The sequence below is a fragment of the Cornus florida genome, unplaced genomic scaffold, assembly GCF_030987335.1.
Source record: "Cornus florida cultivar Cherokee Brave unplaced genomic scaffold, ASM3098733v1 CherokeeBrave_3.0.0_Hap2_Chr10, whole genome shotgun sequence".
NCBI classification, from domain to species: Eukaryota; Viridiplantae; Streptophyta; class Magnoliopsida; order Cornales; family Cornaceae; genus Cornus; species Cornus florida.
In genome coordinates, this window is record NW_026775580.1 from 59,632,080 (window position 1) to 59,651,990 (window position 19,911).

The 19,911-nt window shown below is 36.3% G+C and overlaps 1 protein-coding gene across 1 annotated transcript; it reads left to right on the forward strand.

Moving 5' to 3' along the window:
* Window positions 1-438: 438 nt before the first annotated feature.
* LOC132278434 (argininosuccinate lyase, chloroplastic) lies at window positions 439-7,344 on the forward strand. Its single transcript, XM_059780222.1, has 7 exons — window positions 439-979; window positions 1,767-2,030; window positions 2,544-2,660; window positions 4,676-4,824; window positions 5,524-5,815; window positions 6,076-6,240; window positions 6,727-7,344. The coding sequence occupies exons 1-7, from the start codon at window positions 647-649 to the stop codon at window positions 6,979-6,981; spliced, it is 1,575 nt and encodes a 524-aa protein (XP_059636205.1). The 5' UTR covers window positions 439-646; the 3' UTR covers window positions 6,982-7,344.
* The last annotated feature ends 12,567 nt before the right edge of the window (window positions 7,345-19,911 follow it).

Sequence of the window (19,911 nt, forward strand, 5' to 3'; positions counted from 1 at the left end):
CAGTGCACTTCTTACAAGTTACAACACCTCGTAGCCCAAGAATTCATCCCAGAAGAGTTTTGTAGTGGGTTAAATTTTGGATAAATTAAATTTTAATTAAATTTCTTTTAATGTGTATTTCGGATCCGATAAAATTTAATTTTAAACTTTAATTAAATTTTTTTTAATTTCAAATTCAAACCATCAATTCGATTGATATATTTGATATCACCATGTTAGAGCTTTAGAATAATCAGAGCAATATTTTTATTACTCTAAATATGAACAAAAAGAGTAGACAAGTGAGGTTAGTTCAACTACATATTATTTTCTCTTCTTTTCTCTTTTAACAAGCACAATAAATTATCTTCTTCCCCTCACTTTCATCCAACAGAATAAAAAAATAAAGACACAATATTTTCTTTAAAAATATTCTCCAACATCCATTTTCCTCCCCTCCTTCCGTTCAACTTTCTTCTTTCCCAAACAGAAGTCCAGGGCATGAAAAAAAGATGCAAAAAAGAAAAAGAAAAAAAGAAAGGACTGGCTGACAGGCTGAGTGGCACGTGTGGGGCACTAAGTAAACTCACAACTAAACCCACTCGAATGAGCGACAAACTCTCTGTAGCCTGTACTAAACTCACCCTTGGCCGTCGCGCACACACAAATGGAGACACTGTTAGGTTCTTCTTCATCTTCTTCAATTGCCCCACTTTTCTCTCTCTCCAAACACACATATTCGAGCCCTAAATCACTCTCTTTTTCATTACCCAAGAGACCACCACCGGCGGCCTCACAACACATGAACTCGTCTATCCACGACGGCGGTGTTCATCCGCCGCCACCGGAGACTAAGGAGGCGAAGCTATGGGGCGGACGGTTCGAGGATAGCGTCACCGACGCGGTGGAGAAGTTCACGGAGTCGATCTCCTACGACAAGGCCCTCTACAAGCACGACATCATGGGAAGTCGAGCTCACGCCGAAATGCTCGCTCACCAGGTCAGTTTGCCCAACTTTTTATTTTTCTACCATCCAAATTAGGGTTTTGATTTCACAATGTTTGCTTTCCGGGTGAGGAAAGAAAGTTTGGATTCAGTTACTGTTTTTGTTTACATGCGTAACAAAAACACTTAGTGAGGTAGAGGTTTTAATGTTTCTATAACACTTTGTTTGGTTGATGAGAAAATTTGTTTTCTTGCCCTATGTTTTCTCAGGCTTTGTTTAACCACAGAAAGTTATGGAAAATGCAGGAAATTGATTTTTTTCAAAGAGTTTTTAGATGCAAGAAAGTAGTAATTTTTGGGTATATAAGATTCTTATAACAGTTCAACTTTTTCCAAAATTTTCCTTCGAAATAATGTACAAAGTGATATTTTCAAGTTGTTAAATTATATAATGGTTAAAAAGTCCTACAAGTTTCTTGTAAAATTTTCATCCTAACTAAATACATGCAAGAAATTTTATTTATTTTTTCATACACTTTGCTTTCTATTACTTTCTCTTGCCAACATAATAATTTTCCTTATCAACCAGAGCCTCAGGAAGCAGACGGTAGTTTTTTTTTTTTTTTTGGGTCTTTTTTAAAGCATAGTTAAGGGGAGATTTTTGTTTTTTAAAAGTTCTAGATAATTAAATTCATTTTCTTTTTCATAATTTTTTCTCCGGAACCAAATGGAGCATAGTGTTTAACAATTTAGATTTCTTTTAGAATCTTAACATAATTTTAGAAATCAAACAGAGGATATTTAAATGTGTGCATGGTTGCTGATTTACTGCAATGTTGTAGGGACTGATTAGCGACAGTGATAGGGATAGTATCTTGCTAGGACTCCATGAGATAGAGAGACGAATTGAAGCGGGTGAATTTGTGTGGAGGACCGACAGAGAGGACGTGCATATGAACATTGAAGCAGCACTTACTGATCTGATTGGTGAACCTGCAAAGAAGCTTCATACGGCTCGAAGTCGAAATGATCAAGTTTTGACTGATTTTCGCCTGTGGTGTCGTGATGCTATTGGTACAATCCTTGCAAGCATTAAACATCTTCAGGTTGTTTACTTCCTTTGATTTTTTGGTTTTGGCTTTGATTTTTTGGTTTTGGTTTCTAAGAGAAATTATGTAAATCTTATTTCGTAGGGAACAACTTGATTTGTAAGTTTTTCCCATTTATGTTGCTAGACATACTTTTGAATTTTGAGAAGTGTGATATTGCGGTTCAATAGTCATTGTTAGTTGTTTCACTCCCTTACATGTGAATGACAAATGATATATATAAGTATGTATATATATATATATATATATATATATATATATATACATATCTCACTCCAATCATTATTTTCTCCAATGCAAAAAAGAAGAGGAAATGAATTACGTAATTTAGAGACAATAAGGCTATGCATTTCTTCCTTTATTTTATAATTGACAAGACTCAGCATAATTTTCATCAACTTATCCATTGTGATAGGAAGTGGTGTTTTGGCAGACAGTAATGCTTTATGTATGAGTTGTTCAATTGTATGCCTTTTCACTCATTCAGAAGTTATGCGATGTAATCTGCAGGTGGCACTGGTCAACTTGGCTGAGAAGAATGAGGGTCTGATTGTTCCTGGTTATACACATTTACAAAGGGCGCAGCCTATTCTATTGCAACATCTTCTATTAGCATATGTTGAGCAGGTATAAATTGATTTATTTATGAACCATTGGTAGCTGCTGGCTGCTTCAGACATTATTATACCCCTCTAGTATCACATTTATAATGAGAAGTGGAATCTATGACAACAATATCCAACATTTCAAATTTTTTGACATCATAGATACGTCAAATATTCTTATTCACAATTTCACACATGACATAGCAAAAACTTAACTGATTTAATTGCTGAAAACATCTTATAAAGCTAATGTAAGGGGAAAGAGAGGCTCTTGTAAGAACAAACATGGTAAGGCTTGTAAGGGAATTTCTCACCATGTCATTTGATATATCCAGAGCTTTTGATAAACACCGCGTGTTATAGTATGTTTTCCTTCAAATCTTGCCTTAAAACCTTTTACCAACCAGGCAGATCAATGGCTTTCCTTCTTCAAAGTAATGCATATTAGTACACCGATTTATTAGTTTATTGACCATCTAGGCGCCAGTCTTTCTTGGCTTTCTGAATCTCTGATGGGTCTCTCATGTTATATGTTATCAGATCTATAACCATATCTTTCTTGAAAGTTGGAACCTGTGCACATGATTTGCTCGCGTGGCAGTAAGTGCAAGGATTTTTCTTTATAAGTTTCATATTTTAAAACCTTGACCAATTGCTGGATAAGTTCTGCCAGCTCCCAGGAATCCTACTATTGTAGTCAAAACACTGTAAGAAACCTGAGGTAGCCAGCAATCTTTCACTTTAACCTGCTTCATGCACAAGGAATTTATGTAACTTCTTTCACTATATGGGAGATTGGTTATGGAAATGTTCTGTTTTATTGCTTCCTCACAAACGGCAGAGTTCCTACAAAAATATGTTCCCTATGAATACCTTCTGTGGTTAACTGTGAAGAATACTTAGAACAAATTTTTAACAAAAGCATTTTATAATGTGTCCAAAACTGGACTCCCCTCATTCTGGGCCACCCTGATAGCTTAATATGCACTCTCTTTTGATATATCAAGATTTTTCCCTTTTTTTCTTTTGAGAATTTGTTCTGTATTTCTCTTTAACTACTCTCTTGAACATGAACACCAGAAAGTTTTGTTGCTTTCATTCCTAAATAAGTATGGAACATAACAGAAGGTCTTTATTTTTCACTTGTGCATCGTTCAGGTTTAAACACTTATAATAGTTCTGAACTAAAAGTGTAAGACTGATCACTCGCTACTCTAAGAAACTGAAACTCACAGACTGAAGACTGAAGACTGAATTGGTCTTGTCATTCTTACATCCACTTACTATTCATTTTTTGAACCTATTTTGGTGTTTCCAATGAGCAAATGTTATATAGATCTTTAAAATTTATTCACAATTTCACAGTAATCAGTGATCACCAACATTTAAGCCTTTAATATTCATTTGTGCTGAAAGAATTTTGATATCAAGCCGACTTGCATAGTTTGTCGACTCTCTTAATAATGATGTCACAAACTGAGATTGGAACTTATATAATGTTAAACCTGCTTCCAATTTATTACAATGAGGGGAAAAAATCTGCTTTTGCTGAGAAGCTAGAACTATCATGACTTCCTAATGAATACTCGATGCTCATTGTTGAGGTAAATGTGAAGGAGAAATTTTAAGTTAACATGGCATTGAGTTCTATTCATGTGAATTGTTATAGTGTGTGTAGTACATGACACTACTATGTTTACCAGAATAATCTGTTAGTTGAATGTTATACCCACATAAATATAGTCGTCATCAATAAGGATAATCATACTTAAGGTAGATCCAATAGGTAGTAAGGGATGACCTGGACTAAGAGTGGTTTTCCGGAGATGGAGGGTAACGGTTTTACAATTTTGAATGATTCTTCCCCTGCCACCCCCTGGTTTTTTGCTTTCCCAAAAATCTATGTATTTATTTGTTCAATTATTTATTTTTTGATTTGTGGAGGAATGGACTACATCACATATTTAGTTTCTAAAGCTTGATATGATTCTTATATAACTTCCATGATGTAACTGTGGCCACAATGTTGCCTTGTAGCTTGAACGCGATGCTGGTCGTTTACTGGATTGCAGAGTTAGGATGAATTTCTGCCCTTTAGGTGCATGTGCGTTAGCTGGCACTGGTCTTCCAATTGATAGGTTTATGACTTCTGATGCTTTGGGATTCACTGCTCCCATGAGGAACAGGTACTGCTGAATCAGTTTTCACATATTTAACTTTCTGGAATGTCAACTGTTAGATTAATTCTACTTATCAAAAAAAAAAGAACAAACTGTTTGATTAATTCTTCAGCAACGTACAAAAACATTGGTCGGAATCCTATTGACTACTGCACACACTGCTCTCCATCAGGAGCGGCCCACCACAGAGTCTCATTCTATTGGGCCACACCGATTATCCATGCCAGCATATCATTTTCAGTAAAAGGTTCCTTATAGAATTCTTAAGCTCATCAGCTTCAATCAACTGTGGGCTTTGAGATTCTAGTGGCCAAGATGGTGAATGTTCCAGAGGAAGCATGCGCATCATGGATATTGCAGGGAAATAGAATGCATCATTCCTCCCGTACTCTGTTGTTACATTAGACCATATGCATTTACTGTATGTGTTTATCAGTTGGGTCCATTTTACTGTTGGAAAGGTTGCCTATATGAATCCCAAAAAGTAATAAACTATCTATAAGAAGAAAACTGTTTCACCATGCTTACTATCTTAGTAGAAAAAAATTTAATAATGCATTTAAGGTCATCTTTGTTTCTTGATTCTTGCCCCCCACCAACTGAATTTGTGGTTCATTTGCATTTGTGTGATGTTCCTACTTGCTTTTCCCTTGTTGTTAATAGCTTCCTTCATCAAATAATTAGTTACATCATTATTTGAAATAGCATTGATGCAGTTTCAGACCGAGATTTTGTCTTGGAGTTTCTTTCCGCTAATTCCATCACAGCCGTTCATCTTTCTCGGCTTGGTGAAGAATGGGTATTGTGGGCATCAGAGGAGTTCGGATTTCTTATCCCTAATGACTCTGTTTCAACTGGGAGTAGTATAATGCCTCAGAAGAAAAACCCAGATCCGATGGAACTTGTTCGTGGAAAATCTGCTCGAGTTGTTGGAGACCTGGTTTCCCTTCTTGTATTATGCAAGGGACTTCCTCATGCTTACAATCGTGATTTACAGGTAAAGTATTTTCAAATCCAAATATATATATATATATATAGCATTACTGTTACTTTGCCCCACCTGCTCATATGCTGCTTGTTACCTCACTGTTTTCCTTTTTGGTGTACATAATCCCTATGATACAATTTTTTGGGTTGCACTTGTACACTATATGACTTAGATTCTATGGGGTTTGTTTCTTTCTCATTTTAGATTCGTATGCAAGTTGTATATATTGGATTTGATCGCAATTATTTTTTTGCCCCCCTTTTTAACAGGAAGATAAGGAGCCTGTATTTGACAGCGTGAAAACAATCATAGGAATGCTGGAAGTGTCAGCAGAATTTGCGCAGAACATTACCTTTAATAGGGAGAGAATACAGAAGGCTTTACCAGCTGGTCATCTTGATGCCACGACACTTGCAGATTATCTGGTGAAGAAGGCAAGTTATGTCCCTCAATCACCCATCATTTTACCATTGGAGAACTGCCTTCTTTACATAAATTTCACCCATCAACTTCAGATGGTTCTAATATTCCCATCACCAATTATCAACTCAGATTTTTGTCCAAATGATTAATAATCCCTAGGTGTATTTTCTAATATAGTGTGCCTCTTCTGTTCAGAAAAAAATCTCACTTGGTTAAAAAGATGGAAGTTCTGCCAATTGTAAAGTGACATTGTGCTAACATGGGACTGTAAACAACATGATTTTTCATGACACAAAGACATGGACAGCCATGTCCATGAAATTGAAATTTCACAGTCAACACTTCCTGGTCGTTGTACTGGAACTATTACTGTTTCCAAAATTGTTTATCCCAAATCCCGATGTTCTATCTTATTAGAGAATTCAATAGTTTTATGCCAGAATTGTTGTTTGTAGTTTCGATAAGAGTGTCACTTAAGTTCATGGTCTTGTCTGCAGGGAATTCCTTTCAGAACTTCTCATGATATAGTTGGACGGTCTGTCGCGTTGTGTGTTTCCAGAAACTGCCAGCTTCAGGACCTGAGTCTTGCTGAGATGAGGAATATAAGCCCTGTGTTTGACAAGGATGTTTACGAGTTCCTTGGAGCAGACAATTCAATTAAAAAATTTTGTTCATATGGCTCCACAGGTTCAGAATGTGTTGCCACTCAACTCAATTATTGGGTAGAAAAACTTGGCATCAACAGAGACTGAGACCATCAATAATGAATGGTGCCATGAAAGTTCTCTGAGACACAGTGCTTACTACATTTGAGGTTCTATTAGTGAAGAATTGGAATTGCAGTATGCTAATTATAGCCATTCAGAACATTACCAGAAAAGGAAAATTTTGTCTGTATAAGATTACCAGATCTTTAATGAACAATTATTTAATGTATCAGAGACTCGAGGGTTTCGTCGGCACCCTTTATATGAGAGTTACCTGCATTTAGAGCTCCATTTTTTTTTCTTTCCTGCAAGTCGTACTACTTCGAAGATAAAAATCATCACTATACCAGATCAATAATGTTCTCACTGAAATAATGTGAATGTCCATGGTTCAGAATTTATCTTCTATTAAGACTGTATTACATTTTTTTAGGATCTCTTATAACATTAAATTTAGAAATTTAGAGCATTCAGTTTTATCTTGCTTGAATGATGATAAGATTCTGCTTGCGGGAACCTCAAATATATGTGTTGTAAATCATTGTTTGATTAAAAAAAAAAAAAAAATTCTCTCACCAGGTTGACGACTTTGATTTTCACAATTTTACTTCGGATAAGATTTAATTCGATAGTTATTGAATTCAATTTATGTGAGTGGGGTGGTGGACTCCACCGACCATCTCGTCCCTAAATCCTTACTCTATGACTAAAAATAAAAAATGCTCAATATTTTCAGTATCTGTAGCAACAAAACCAGCCAGTATGGTATCTTGGGGTGCCATCTGCAAAGCCCACCAACACAGCCAGAGAAGGAAATAGTTCAGATGTTATGGAACAAATGAATATCCAATCCTCATAATTTCATTAGATTATACAATTTCCACTTAGTTTTACTGAAAACACAAGTTATACAGTGGCAAAAGGGCAGAACAGCCTGCCTGTGTCTACACGGTAAATGTAGTAGACCATGGACTTGAATTTTTGAAGTGGACAATGGAGAGCTCCTGCATGAAAAGAAGATTTACAGTAGAACAAACTGCCGTCAACCTAATCAATGTGGTTTCTCTAATTTAGAACCACATTGTATCAACCAGTGAAACCTGATTGGCAGACGTTTGATCCTTCTTCACCAGCCATGACATTCTCGACATTTCAGATAACTGGAACTTTTCTCGAGGGAATAACAGCTTAGAGACCGCGGTTTTCTTTGTCCTCTAACGTTCTTGCCTGCAGCTGTGGACTTCTTAAAGCTAGAGGACCACCCTCTTTATTAACAACAGAAGCATCTTGCTGCTCAGCATTCCTCTCTCTCAATGGGTTGTTACTATTCGAGGCTGCAGACCACATAGCTCTTGGCAACTTTAATGGCATGTCTGCCTCTACCACCAAGCTACTCTCTGGTTTCTTCGGGGTTTCAGTGTTTTCTGGCTGGGAGGAAGGTGCGGCTACAGGAACTAGCTGAATTTTCTTTCTCTGATCGGGTTTGGGTGCAGTTGACATGACCTGTAAGAGTCGAAAACCTTAAGTAGGCCATAGCCACGTCGGTTGACATCTTTGGGGACGATTTCAAAAACAAAGTATGTACTAAAGGAATTAGAAGAGTTGACAGAAGAAGAATTTTTGGTGAACAATTGTATTGGTTGGGAATACAATGCATGGCCTCTGACATTAGTTGAAGATTTGTTAGTAAGCTCAAGAGCTCCACTTGGTGGGATGATGGTAGCAAATCCATCTAGAATAAGGTTTGTTTGGTTGAATCCATATGTCTGTTAGGTTGAATCCGTTGTAGATGAAATCAATGGATTGAGAAGGCACATATCAAAAAGGAGGGAGAGAAGAAGAACTACGAAAATGCATGGGAGCAGCCATGGAGTTAATAAACCTACTCTTGGAGCTATGAGATCAAGCATTGATTCTCAATCCAAAGGGACCTTGCTACACCATCATGTTTCGGTTCTTAAGTGGCCATTCGTGCACGCTCTGAAAAAAAATATATTATGAACTAGGAATTGGTCGCGCTGCTAGTGCATCTGTTTGCAATACCGCCCATAGTTGCATATTGTTCTGAAGGATGATTATGTGCATTACTTTCTTTCCCTACGCCAATCAAGCTATTAGCTGCCGAAAGATCTCACTGCTAATTAAGTAATGTATCTAGCTTCAAGCAGTACTTGAATAGCCAAGGGTCTCTTAATATGAAAGTTAAAAGCTGGGAACCGGGAAAGAATTTGTGGAGGGAAGCACTAAGAATCACCTGAGTAAAATGGTTGCGAGGAATCAAGCAGAGATGGACTGGCGAGTGGCTGTTCTTGCAGCCAAATTGTTTGTCCGGAAGAGAGTTTCTGAACCATTTTTATCCTTGCTTTTGATAAATAAAATAAAAAATAAAAAATAAAAAATAAAAAAAAAGGTCATTTCTAAGGATCTCAGCTGAAGTAGCTTTTTCCATATCCAACTGCTTTGTTGAGGTATGCTAAAATCCCCAAAACATCTCCTTCTGATTAAGTATTTTTGTTTGAGTCATAGGTTGTTCTGAGTATTTAACACGAGTTTCCATTTCAAATTGCAGCTCTGTTTTGTGTTTCCAAGCTAAGAAAGCCTAAACCACCATTTCAAATGTTGAAGTAGACTTCACCCGTGACACCACTGGACCAATGAATTGGATTGGCATAGTTTATTCGGTGTGTATTATGATCATTTGAGTTAATTAAGTCTTAAAAAGACATTCCTTTCTGTTAATTGGTAATGATAAACCAAGATGACTCTGGTATTGTTTTTTTTTTTTTTTTTGAAAGTCAAATTTAACATTCAATTTGTAGAAAAAGTACGGCCCAGTAGTTAACCCAATGCTAACTAAGTAAAACTATACAAGTACAGCCCAGAAGGCCCAATGGGAAAGATACAACATTATAGACATACAAAGCAGCCCAACAAGAGTAATGTGTGATATTGAAGATCAACACAACAATCCAAGGCACCCCAACAACAGTAATGTGTGACTCTGGTATTGTTATGACACCCCAAGGCAACACCGAAATCGGCATAATAAATTTGTTTTGACTAAGATCATTATGCAGCCCCCTTGAAGCAAAGCAGTTGATTGTGATAGTTGATTCATTTTTTCTTTTTTTAAATGGTGACGTTTTCTAACCCTTTTACATATTCAAAGTCATCAAAATTTCTATGTTTCCAGACCCATAAGAGTGCGATTCTTTATTTGATTGTTCATTTACTTGTTGAAAAAAAAGAAAGTGGAAGCCCCATAATTGTGAGATTTGATCGAGTGAATAATCAATATATCCATGAAGAGTTAAATTTGTTCTGTTTGGATGTGATAGAAGGTGCAGGGTGCATTAAATTGTACAGTTCGCCACTTGAGGCCTGTTTCAAGTTTTTTTGAATTTTTTAGGTTTGTCAGTAAAGACAACTTTCAAAAAGAGGGCCATATTTAAGCACAGATGACCTGGCAATCTAGTAAAATTATTATCCGTCATCAGAGGGTGTAGTATAAGCTTGAAGATACATGTATTAACATATGGTAAATAATATTTATTTATTACAAGGACCAACAAATCAAAAAATTACTTGTGTATTAATGTACAAAATTGTAGCCCATAAGAATACAAAAATAAAAAGAAACAAGTCTACTAAATCATATCTTAGGATGTCTCTATAACTAGCATAGATTAGGAACAACCCAAATGGGTGCTGGTTCAATTTTCTGCCAATCATTTTCATCTTCGTTAATCAGTCCTATACTCTAATTCTCCATGTCAAACCTGCCCATGTCATGACCATATATATCATTCTTACCCAAATGATCACAATAGTACTCATCCGTGAAGTAAATCAAATTCCCTCTACAATATGGAAAACTCTTTGTTGAATGTGACACTAATTGATTCGGATCCAAAAACAACACCTGATCATCGCCTAATGATGCTAGTTCTACCTATTTTTTCTGACTGAAATTCAGATTGTAAACATGAAACAGCTTTGTCAAGTGAGGACAAATCCAGTATTGATTCTCTTTATCAGGAAGATCGGCCTCATGAACAACCACACCATCCAAGCGAACATGATTCCCAATATACCTCAAAATAAGCAAAAAAGCACCATTTGATTCTACCATGTAACGTTGAATAGTATAAAGATCATATTCAAGAGACTTTTCAAATTTCAACTTCTTCTCAGGAAAAATAGGCTCAATTTCCATCTTTTTTTCAAGAAAAGAATGATTGAAATCCCAAATTTCAACTGAACATGTTTCACCCAAAGCAAGAATATGATCATTGTAGGATATGATATCAAAATATCATTGATGTGCACTGTCAAGGGCAGTCCATTCATTGTCTCCATACTTCCAAAAGGCAAGCTTTAAATCAATTGCACCATATATTACTGCAACCCAATAGTTGTTGACACAATGAATTGGGGCCGAAGACAGAACACCTTTCTTAATATCCTGGATAAAGAAGAATCAATGCTTGTTTTACAAACTTCACCGGTAACACGAAAAGAACGAAGTTTAATCAAAATCTCCAAGAATGGACTGGAGATGTTTTAGGTCCAAAAAAATCAACCACCCATGGGATTATCCTTTACAATTGCCTAAGTCTTCTGGAACTTTTATTAGCTGCTTGTAGACTTTTTTCTCTGCAAAATTGTATAAGTAACAACAAATTTTATTTTCTTGATCAGGACCAGGAAAAAAGTGAAATGGTTGATCAAACAGTGGACTCTCTAGTGATGATATTCAGGCTTCTGCAAGAGATCACCAAGAACGAAAAACTGCTCTGGCACCAAGCAAGTCAAAGACAGACAGTTGGGTCAGGATTAATTCCCACAAGTCAGTGGGAAGTCCAGACCAATCCGGTGATGAATCTGATGATGTTTTTCTTCTTTTGGTGCGATGACCCAAATAGGCTTTATTGGTAATCACTGTCATGTCTAAGCTTCAATCAATATGCAAAGAAGAAACTTTACAGAGATGATGAAAAAAGTTTCTAAATTTGAGTGTGTGTCTCTGTGTGTTGAAGGCAATTTCTATCTAGTAGACAGATAATCTATAGAAAACGGTGAATTTGTTAAAGGATCAGGGTTAGGGCTTAAACCAATAGAGTTGAAAGGGTTTCGTTTCTGCTAACAATAGGGTCTATATGTCATCATCTTCCGCTCAACAAGTAGATTTGCAAAACGTCTCGAAGTATATTGAAGATAAGAAAAGATTCTTTTGAGTACTGGGTTTACGATAGATGACGAACCCTAGTTTTTGAGGTAACTTGATAAGCGCCGAATACTGTATATTCAAGCGCCCTAAATTGCATTAGTTAAGTCCGTTATTTGTTTAATTCTGTAGATCTTCATTTGTGTGTTTTTATGCATTTTCAGGTTTAATTGCCAAAAGGGAGCAAAAATAAGCCCTTGTGGAGTTTTGATCAACAATGTGCTCAAAAGCTGAATTTCTGGCAGCAGTGAAGCCCGAACTTTGTTCGCCATTTTGACCTAGTAAACTCAAGAACTGGACTTCCATCATAACATGAAAGATTTAGAGCTCTGAATCAGCTTTCCAAATCTTCAAGCGGTTCGTCATTCGGAGTTTGGAGCAGAGAGTTATGATCTTCTTAACAGAGGTACGCAGAACTGCCTGGCAGCACTGAAGTACTGCCTTTCTCCCCATTTTCGACCAACCAGACTTGAGAATTGGGTCTTCATCAAAACATAAAGTTTTTAAAGCACTGAATCAGCTCTCCAAATCTTCAAACAGATCATCATTCGGAGTTCGGGGCACAAAGTTATAGCAGTTTTACCAAAGTAGGTCAGTGCTGAGCAAGAAGAGCATGTTGCACATTACACTAATTTAGAGTGCTTGAGACCACTCTTCGAGTGCTCGAAAATCAGGCAGATTGCACTCGGAAATGGCTCAATTTCAGCCACTTGCACATTGGTTTCCTCAATGCTATCTTCCTTCTTTATGAAGTGGTTGGAGGTGTTCCTTGGAGGAAAGAGAGCCTTGACTTGAGCTTGATAAGAGAGAGGAAGGACCACACAAAACATTATGATATATTCTACAAGATTAGAGGAGAGAGAAGAGAGCAAAAGATGTGTGTTCTTCAAGCTCCAAGAAGGTTGCATGAAAATGGCCATGAAGATGGAGCTTCTTCCTTCTTCTAGCTTAGCAATGGGTAACTAACTCTTTCTCTAGGGAGGTGATGAAGTCCCTCCCTTGTAAGCATGTCCTAGGGTAGTCTATATTGGGGGATTGCAATGTATATTTATGGTCTTTTTCATAGCTAAGAGCACTTTATTTGGTGTAATGAATTTTTATATATATATGGATGATTTCTTCAAGCTCATTATCTTATGTTAGGTGATGTCTTGTATTAATCTTTTTGCTTGAGTTTACATGGTGAGAATGGAAATAAGGTTGTGAAATGATTTAATGGCATGTTGATAGGTGGCTTTGATAGACCATTGCTTAGGAAATCCTTTAATGGTGTATGCTTAATTTCTAGCTCCATGTGCTTCATCATTTTGTCAAGAATTTGATAGTCTTTCATTTAAGTAAACGTGTATAAGCTACACCTTAGTTAGGTAGTCTAAACATGTTTACCCTTTTGATGGATTATACTTGTTTGAGACCTAATGTACCTCTTGATTACTTACATGGCAACTATGTGTTGCTATGTAGTTCTTGACCATCATATGTTGTTTTTCCCCTAATTTAGGTCTAATCTAGCATGTGTATAGGGATGGAGGCGGATTCACTTCCTTAGTCTTCTTTACTCGTCTTTCATCTCTTAAATTCTTGCAAGTTTTTCATTAATGCATATTTCAATTCATAGTATAAGTGACAAACAATCAACAACTCTGTATTACACCTCATCATCCTAAGAATGATTCTAGACGTTTAGGTTGCTTTAGACTAGCGCAGTCCCAGTGGTTCGACTTACCCGACCAATAGCCCTATTTTATAATGATTCGTGCTATTGCGAAGGTTGATGTATAGTTGATCAACCGATCATAACTCAACTTCTTCAAAGGACTAAGAAAAGAAACCTTTCACTAACGTGGAATTGAGAAAGAATTCTGACTGACTTGACCATGAAGAAAGGAGATGTGAGGCGCAATTATCTTTCTTTTTATTTTTGGAGCAGCTCTGCGGGAGAAACTCGACTACACTGTATCTAGCAGCTCTCTCCCATGATCTGAGAAATAATTGAGAAATAATTCTGACTAACCTGACCTGTGTGTGTGTGTGTGTGTGTGTGTGTGAAGGTATAGAGAAGTTCTTGTATGAATAGGAAATTATAAAAATGGGTTAATTTATCTCCAAATTAGCAATGGTCATCAGAGTGTAGTATAAGCTTGAAGATACATGTATTAACAAATTAACATATGGTAAATAATATCTATCCATTACAAGGACCAACAAATCAAAAACTACTTGTATATTAATGCACAAAATTGTAGCCCATAAGAATACAAAAATAAGAAGAAACAAGTATGCTAAATCATATCTTAGGATGTCTCTATAATTAGCATGGATTAGGAACAACCCAAATGGGTGCTGGTTCAATTTTCTGTCAATCATTTTTATCTTCGTTAATTAGTTATATACTCTGATTCTCCAAGTCAAACCTGCCCGTGTCATGACCATATATGTCATTCTTACCCAAATAATCACAATAGTACTCATCCATGAAGTAAATCAAATTCCCTTTACAATATGGAAAACTTTTTGCTGAATGTGACATTGATTGATTCTAACCCAAAAATAACACCTGATCATCGCCTACTGATGCCTGTTCTACCCATTTTTTATTATTGAAATCCAGCTTATAAACAACTTTGTCAGGTGAGGACAAATCTAGTATTGATTCTCTTCATCAAGAAGATCGGCCTCATTAACAACCACACCTTCCAAGCGAATATGATTCCTAATATACCTCAAAATAAGCAAAAGATCACCCTTTGATTCGACCATGTAACGTTAAATAGTATAAAGATTATCTCCAATGGAATTTTCAAATTTCAACTTCTTTTCAGGAAAAATAGGCTCAATTTTCATCTTTTTTCAGGGAAAGAATTTTTAAAATCCCAGATTTCAACTGAACCTATTTCACCCAAAGCAAGAATATGATCATTATAAGATATGATATCACAATAGAATTGATGTACACCGTCAAGAGCAGTCCATTCACTATCTCCACACTTCCAAAAGGCAACCTTTGAATCAATTGCACCATATATTACTTCAACCTAATAGTTGTTGTCACAAGGAATTGGGGCTGATGACAGAACACCTTTCTTAATATCCCGGACAAAGAAGGAATCAATGTTTGTTTTACAAACTTCACCGGTAACACGAAAAGAAGGAAGTTTAATCAAAACCTCCAAGAATGGACTGATGATATACGGGATTGCTTTTGGGTTCAAAAAAATCAACCACCCATGTGATGATCCTTTGCAATTACCCCAGTCTTCTAGGATTTTTATTAGCTGCTTATAAACTTTTTTCTCTGCAAAATTGTATAAGCAACGCCTAATTTTATTTTTTTTCATCAGGACTAGGAAGAAAGAGCAATGGTTGATCAAACAGTGGACTCTCTAGTGATGATATTTAGGCTTCACAAGAGATCACCAAGAACAACAGACTGCTCCGACACTAAGCAAGTCGACGACAGACAATCAGTTCAGGACTGATTCTCACAAGTTAATGGGAAGTCCAGACCAATCCGGTGATAAATCTAATAATGTTTTTCTTCTTTTGGTGCGATGACCCAAATAGGCTTTGTTGGTAATCACTGCCATGTCTAGGCTTCAATAAATATGCAAAGAATAAATTCTGCAGAGATGATGAAAAAAGTTTCTAAATTTGAGTCTATATATGTTTGTGTTGAAGGCAAATTCTGTCTGGTAGACAGATAATTTGTAGAAAACGGTGAATTTGTTGAAGGGTCAAGGATTAAGGCTTAAAACAATAGGGTTAAAAGGTAGATTTGCAAGACATCTCAAAGTATATTGAAGATAAGAAAAGATTCTTTTCAGTACTGGGTTTATCATAGATAACGAACCGTGGTTCTTAGGGTCACTCTACTTCTTCAAAAGACTAAGAAAATGAGTATTTCACTAACGTGGAATTGAGAAAGAATTCTGACTGACCTGACCATGAAGAAAGGATATTTGAGGCGCAATAACCTTTCTTTTTATTTTTGGAGCAGCTCTACGGGAAAAACTCAACTACATGGTATCTAGCTGCGAACCGGCACTCTCTCCCATGATCTAAGAAAGAATTCTGACTAACCTGACCTATATATATATGTGTGTGTGTGTGTGTGAAGGTATAGGAAAGTTCTTGTAAGAATAGGAAATTATAAAAATGGGTTATTTTCTCTCCAAGCAACATTGATAATATATAGAAAACTAGCAGTGGTCATTAGAGTGTAGTATAAGCTTGAAGATATATGTATTAACAGATTAACATATGGTAAATAATATCTATCCATTACAAGGACCAACAAATCAAAAACTACTTGAATATTAATGCACAAAATCGTAGCCCATAAGAATATAAAAATAAGAAGAAACAAGTCTGCTAAATCATATCTTAAGATGTCTCTATAACTAGCATGGATTAGGAATAACCCAAATGGGTGTTGGTTCAATTTTCTGCCAATCATCTTCATCTTCATTAATAAGTTTTATACTCTGATTCTCCATGTCAAACCTACCTGTGTCATAACCATATATGTCATTCTCAGCCAAATGATCACAATATTACTCATCCATGAAGTAAATTGAATTCCCTTTTATAATATGGAAAACTCTTTGCTGAATGTGACACTGATTGATTCGGACCCAAAAACAACACCTGATCATCGCCTAATGATGTCAGTTCTATCCATTTTTTCTGACTGAAATCCAGTTTGCAAACATGAAACAACTTTGTCAGGTGAGGGCAAATCCAGCATTGATTCTCTTCATCAGGAAGATCAGTCTCATGAACAACCACACCATCCCAGTGAAAATGATCCCAATATACCTTAAAATGAGCAAAAGATCACCCTTTAATTCCACCATGTAACGTTGAATAGTATAAAGATTATCTCCAAGAGACTTTTCAAATTTCAACTTTTTTTCATGAAAAATAGGCTCAATTTCCATTTTTTTTTTCAGGGAAAGAATTATTGAAATCCCAGATTTTAACTGAACCTGTTTCACCCAAAGCAAGAATATAATCATTGTAAGATATGATATCACAATAGCATTGATGTACACCGTCAAGGGCAGTTCATTCACTGTCTCCATACTTCCAAAAGGCAAGCTTTGAATCAATTGCACCATATATTACTGCAACCGAATAATTGTCACAATGAATTGGGGTTGATGACAACACCTTTTTTAATATCCCGGACAAAGAAGGAATTAATGCTTATCTTGCAAACTTCACCGATAACACGAAAATGAGGAAGTTTAATTAAAACCTCCAAGAATGGACTAAAGATGAATGGGACTGCTTTTGAGTCCTAAAAAATCAACCACCGATTGGACGATGCTTTGCAATTATCTAAATCTTCAGGGATTTTTATCAGCTGCTTGTAGATTATTTTCTCTGTAAAATTGTATAAGCAACGCCTAATTTTGTTGTCATGGCCATGACCAAGAAGCAAGAGCAATGGTTGATCAAACAGTATGATGAGCGCTGAAAAGTGCGTATTTAAATCCCTTAAGCTTAGGTGTTCTAGAATCTTTATCTATCTTATTTTACCGTTTTGTATTGATTTCGTGTTATTTCCATTTTCAGGTGTTTATCCCCAAAACAAGCTAAGTCAGCCAAATAAGAACATAATTGAAGCAATTCTGGGATGAATCAAAGAAAAGAGCAAAGTAGAGCAAAAGGAAGCAAATGGTGGAATTTCAGCAACTTCGATCAATCTCAAGAAAAGTTCGATCGATCAAACTTTCATTGATCTCAGCACTTCAAGATGGATCTGAGCCATGTTTGTCCTTGTTCAAAAATCTTAAAAGTTCGATCGATCCAACTTCCTTCTGTGATCGATCGAACATTCTTGTCCTTATCCAAATGATTAATCTTATCCAATTATACCACCCTATCAACCACTTTTGTCCTTTTCCCAAAAATATCTTCAAAATATCTCAGATTTGTTTTTATCCAAAAAGGCGCCGCCATCGAGGATCGATCCAACTTCAGTTCGATAGATCTCAGCCATGTTCGATCGATCCAAGTCCAAGGTTCAATCGATTAAACTTCCTCCAGTGCGAAAAAGTTAAATTTCCAGCTCACAAAAGTTATCCCTTATCCAATCATTGGAGAATATTTGTTGTACGACCCCAGCTCATTTTAGGTTTCATTTGACCTACCTATATAAGGATAAGGACTACTTTTTATAGAGGGGAGATAATATCACATTGTATCACATCATATCATATCATACCTTGTAGAACTCTTAGGGAGTAAGCAAAGAAGAGGAGGAGGCTAGAGACTCTTCATCAACCAATGAGCAAATTTCTTCCATGGAGCTTGCCCTTGAGGGTTGGAGGACATCATCTATGAGTGGCTAGACATCCTCTTGGGTCTAAAGTTAGCCCTAAACATGCTTTCTACTTCTTGATTTATGTATTTTTGAGGGGATTTGTATTGTGATTCATGTCTTGACACTTTTATATATATACATATTGTTTATTCAAATATTTATGTGGTTTAATGCTTCCAATTGATCATTTCATTCTATCCATATGTCTATGTATGCTAGAATAGATGTTCATGTATTTGTCTCTATTTCTTGTGTTATTGATGCATGTCTCTGTGTGTTGATGCTATAGATTTAGAGATTGTCGAGACATAGTGCTTAATGTCATGTTCTTGTGGTTTATTTGATGGTTCATACTCATTGCTTGATGGATTGTGCCTCTCCCTTAGTTTAATTAGTTTAATTTCATGCCATTAGGTTAGTATGGGAGGACAATCCATACTTGTTGTTGATGTTCCATACTTATGAAAAGCAAGTAAGATATTTCTCTAACCTTGTGATGTGTTTAGATTATGAGCTTAAAGAAAGGATTAATGGCTTAATTTGATATGTTGTGCTATCCACCATGTTACTTAGACAATATATGCTTAATTTGTCATTCATGCTTGTTGAAACAACCATACACACACTCTATATTGCAATACATGTTCTTCCCCTCATTAATCATTCATTTAAGGTGTAGAAAAGCTATTCTTAGTGGTAATCTCTAAACCCCAAGATCTCTCTCTCTTTTATTCTCTTTATTGCATTATTGCTTACTTTAGTTTAATTTGCATGTAGTTTAATTCAACCAACCAACCACTATTTGATCACTCGACCTACTTACCCTAATTTAGATTCCTCAACCTAGTACGACACTCAATCCCTTGGGACTATCCCTACTCACCCTAGCTATATTTTTAGTGAAAGGTAGTAGTGGCAATTTATAAATGTAAAACTTGGCCACATTTGCATATAAACTTTGGGTTTGAATTGACGACACACCACAGTATACTCTCTAGTGATGATTCGGGCTTCTGCAAGAGATCACCAAGAACGACAGACTGCTCCGGCATTAAGCAAGTCGATAACAGACAATCAGTTCAGGATTGATTCCCACAAGTTAATGGGAAGTCCAGACCAATCCAGTGATGAATCTGATGATGTTTTTCTTCTTTTGGTGGGATGACCCAAATAGGCTTTGTTGGCAATCACTGCCATGTCTAGGCTTCAATCAATATGCAGAGAAGCAACTCTGCAGAGATGATGAAAAAAGTTTCTAAATTTGAGTGTGTGTATATGTGTGTTGAAGGCAATTTCTGTCTGGTAGACAGATAATCTATAGAAAACGATGAATTTGTTTAAGGATCAGGGGTTAGGGCTTAAACCAACAAGGTTGAAAGGGTTTCGTTTCTGCTAACAATAGGGTCTATATGTCATC

Coding starts and splice junctions, on each gene's coding strand:
- LOC132278434 (XM_059780222.1), top strand. CDS start 647: ATGGAGACACTGTTAGGTTCTTCTTCATCTTCTTCAATTGCCCCACTT. Junction 2,661..4,675: donor TATTAGCATATGTTGAGCAG/GTATAAATTGAT, acceptor GTTGCCTTGTAG/CTTGAACGCGATGCTGGTCG. Junction 6,241..6,726: donor CAGATTATCTGGTGAAGAAG/GCAAGTTATGTC, acceptor TCTTGTCTGCAG/GGAATTCCTTTCAGAACTTC.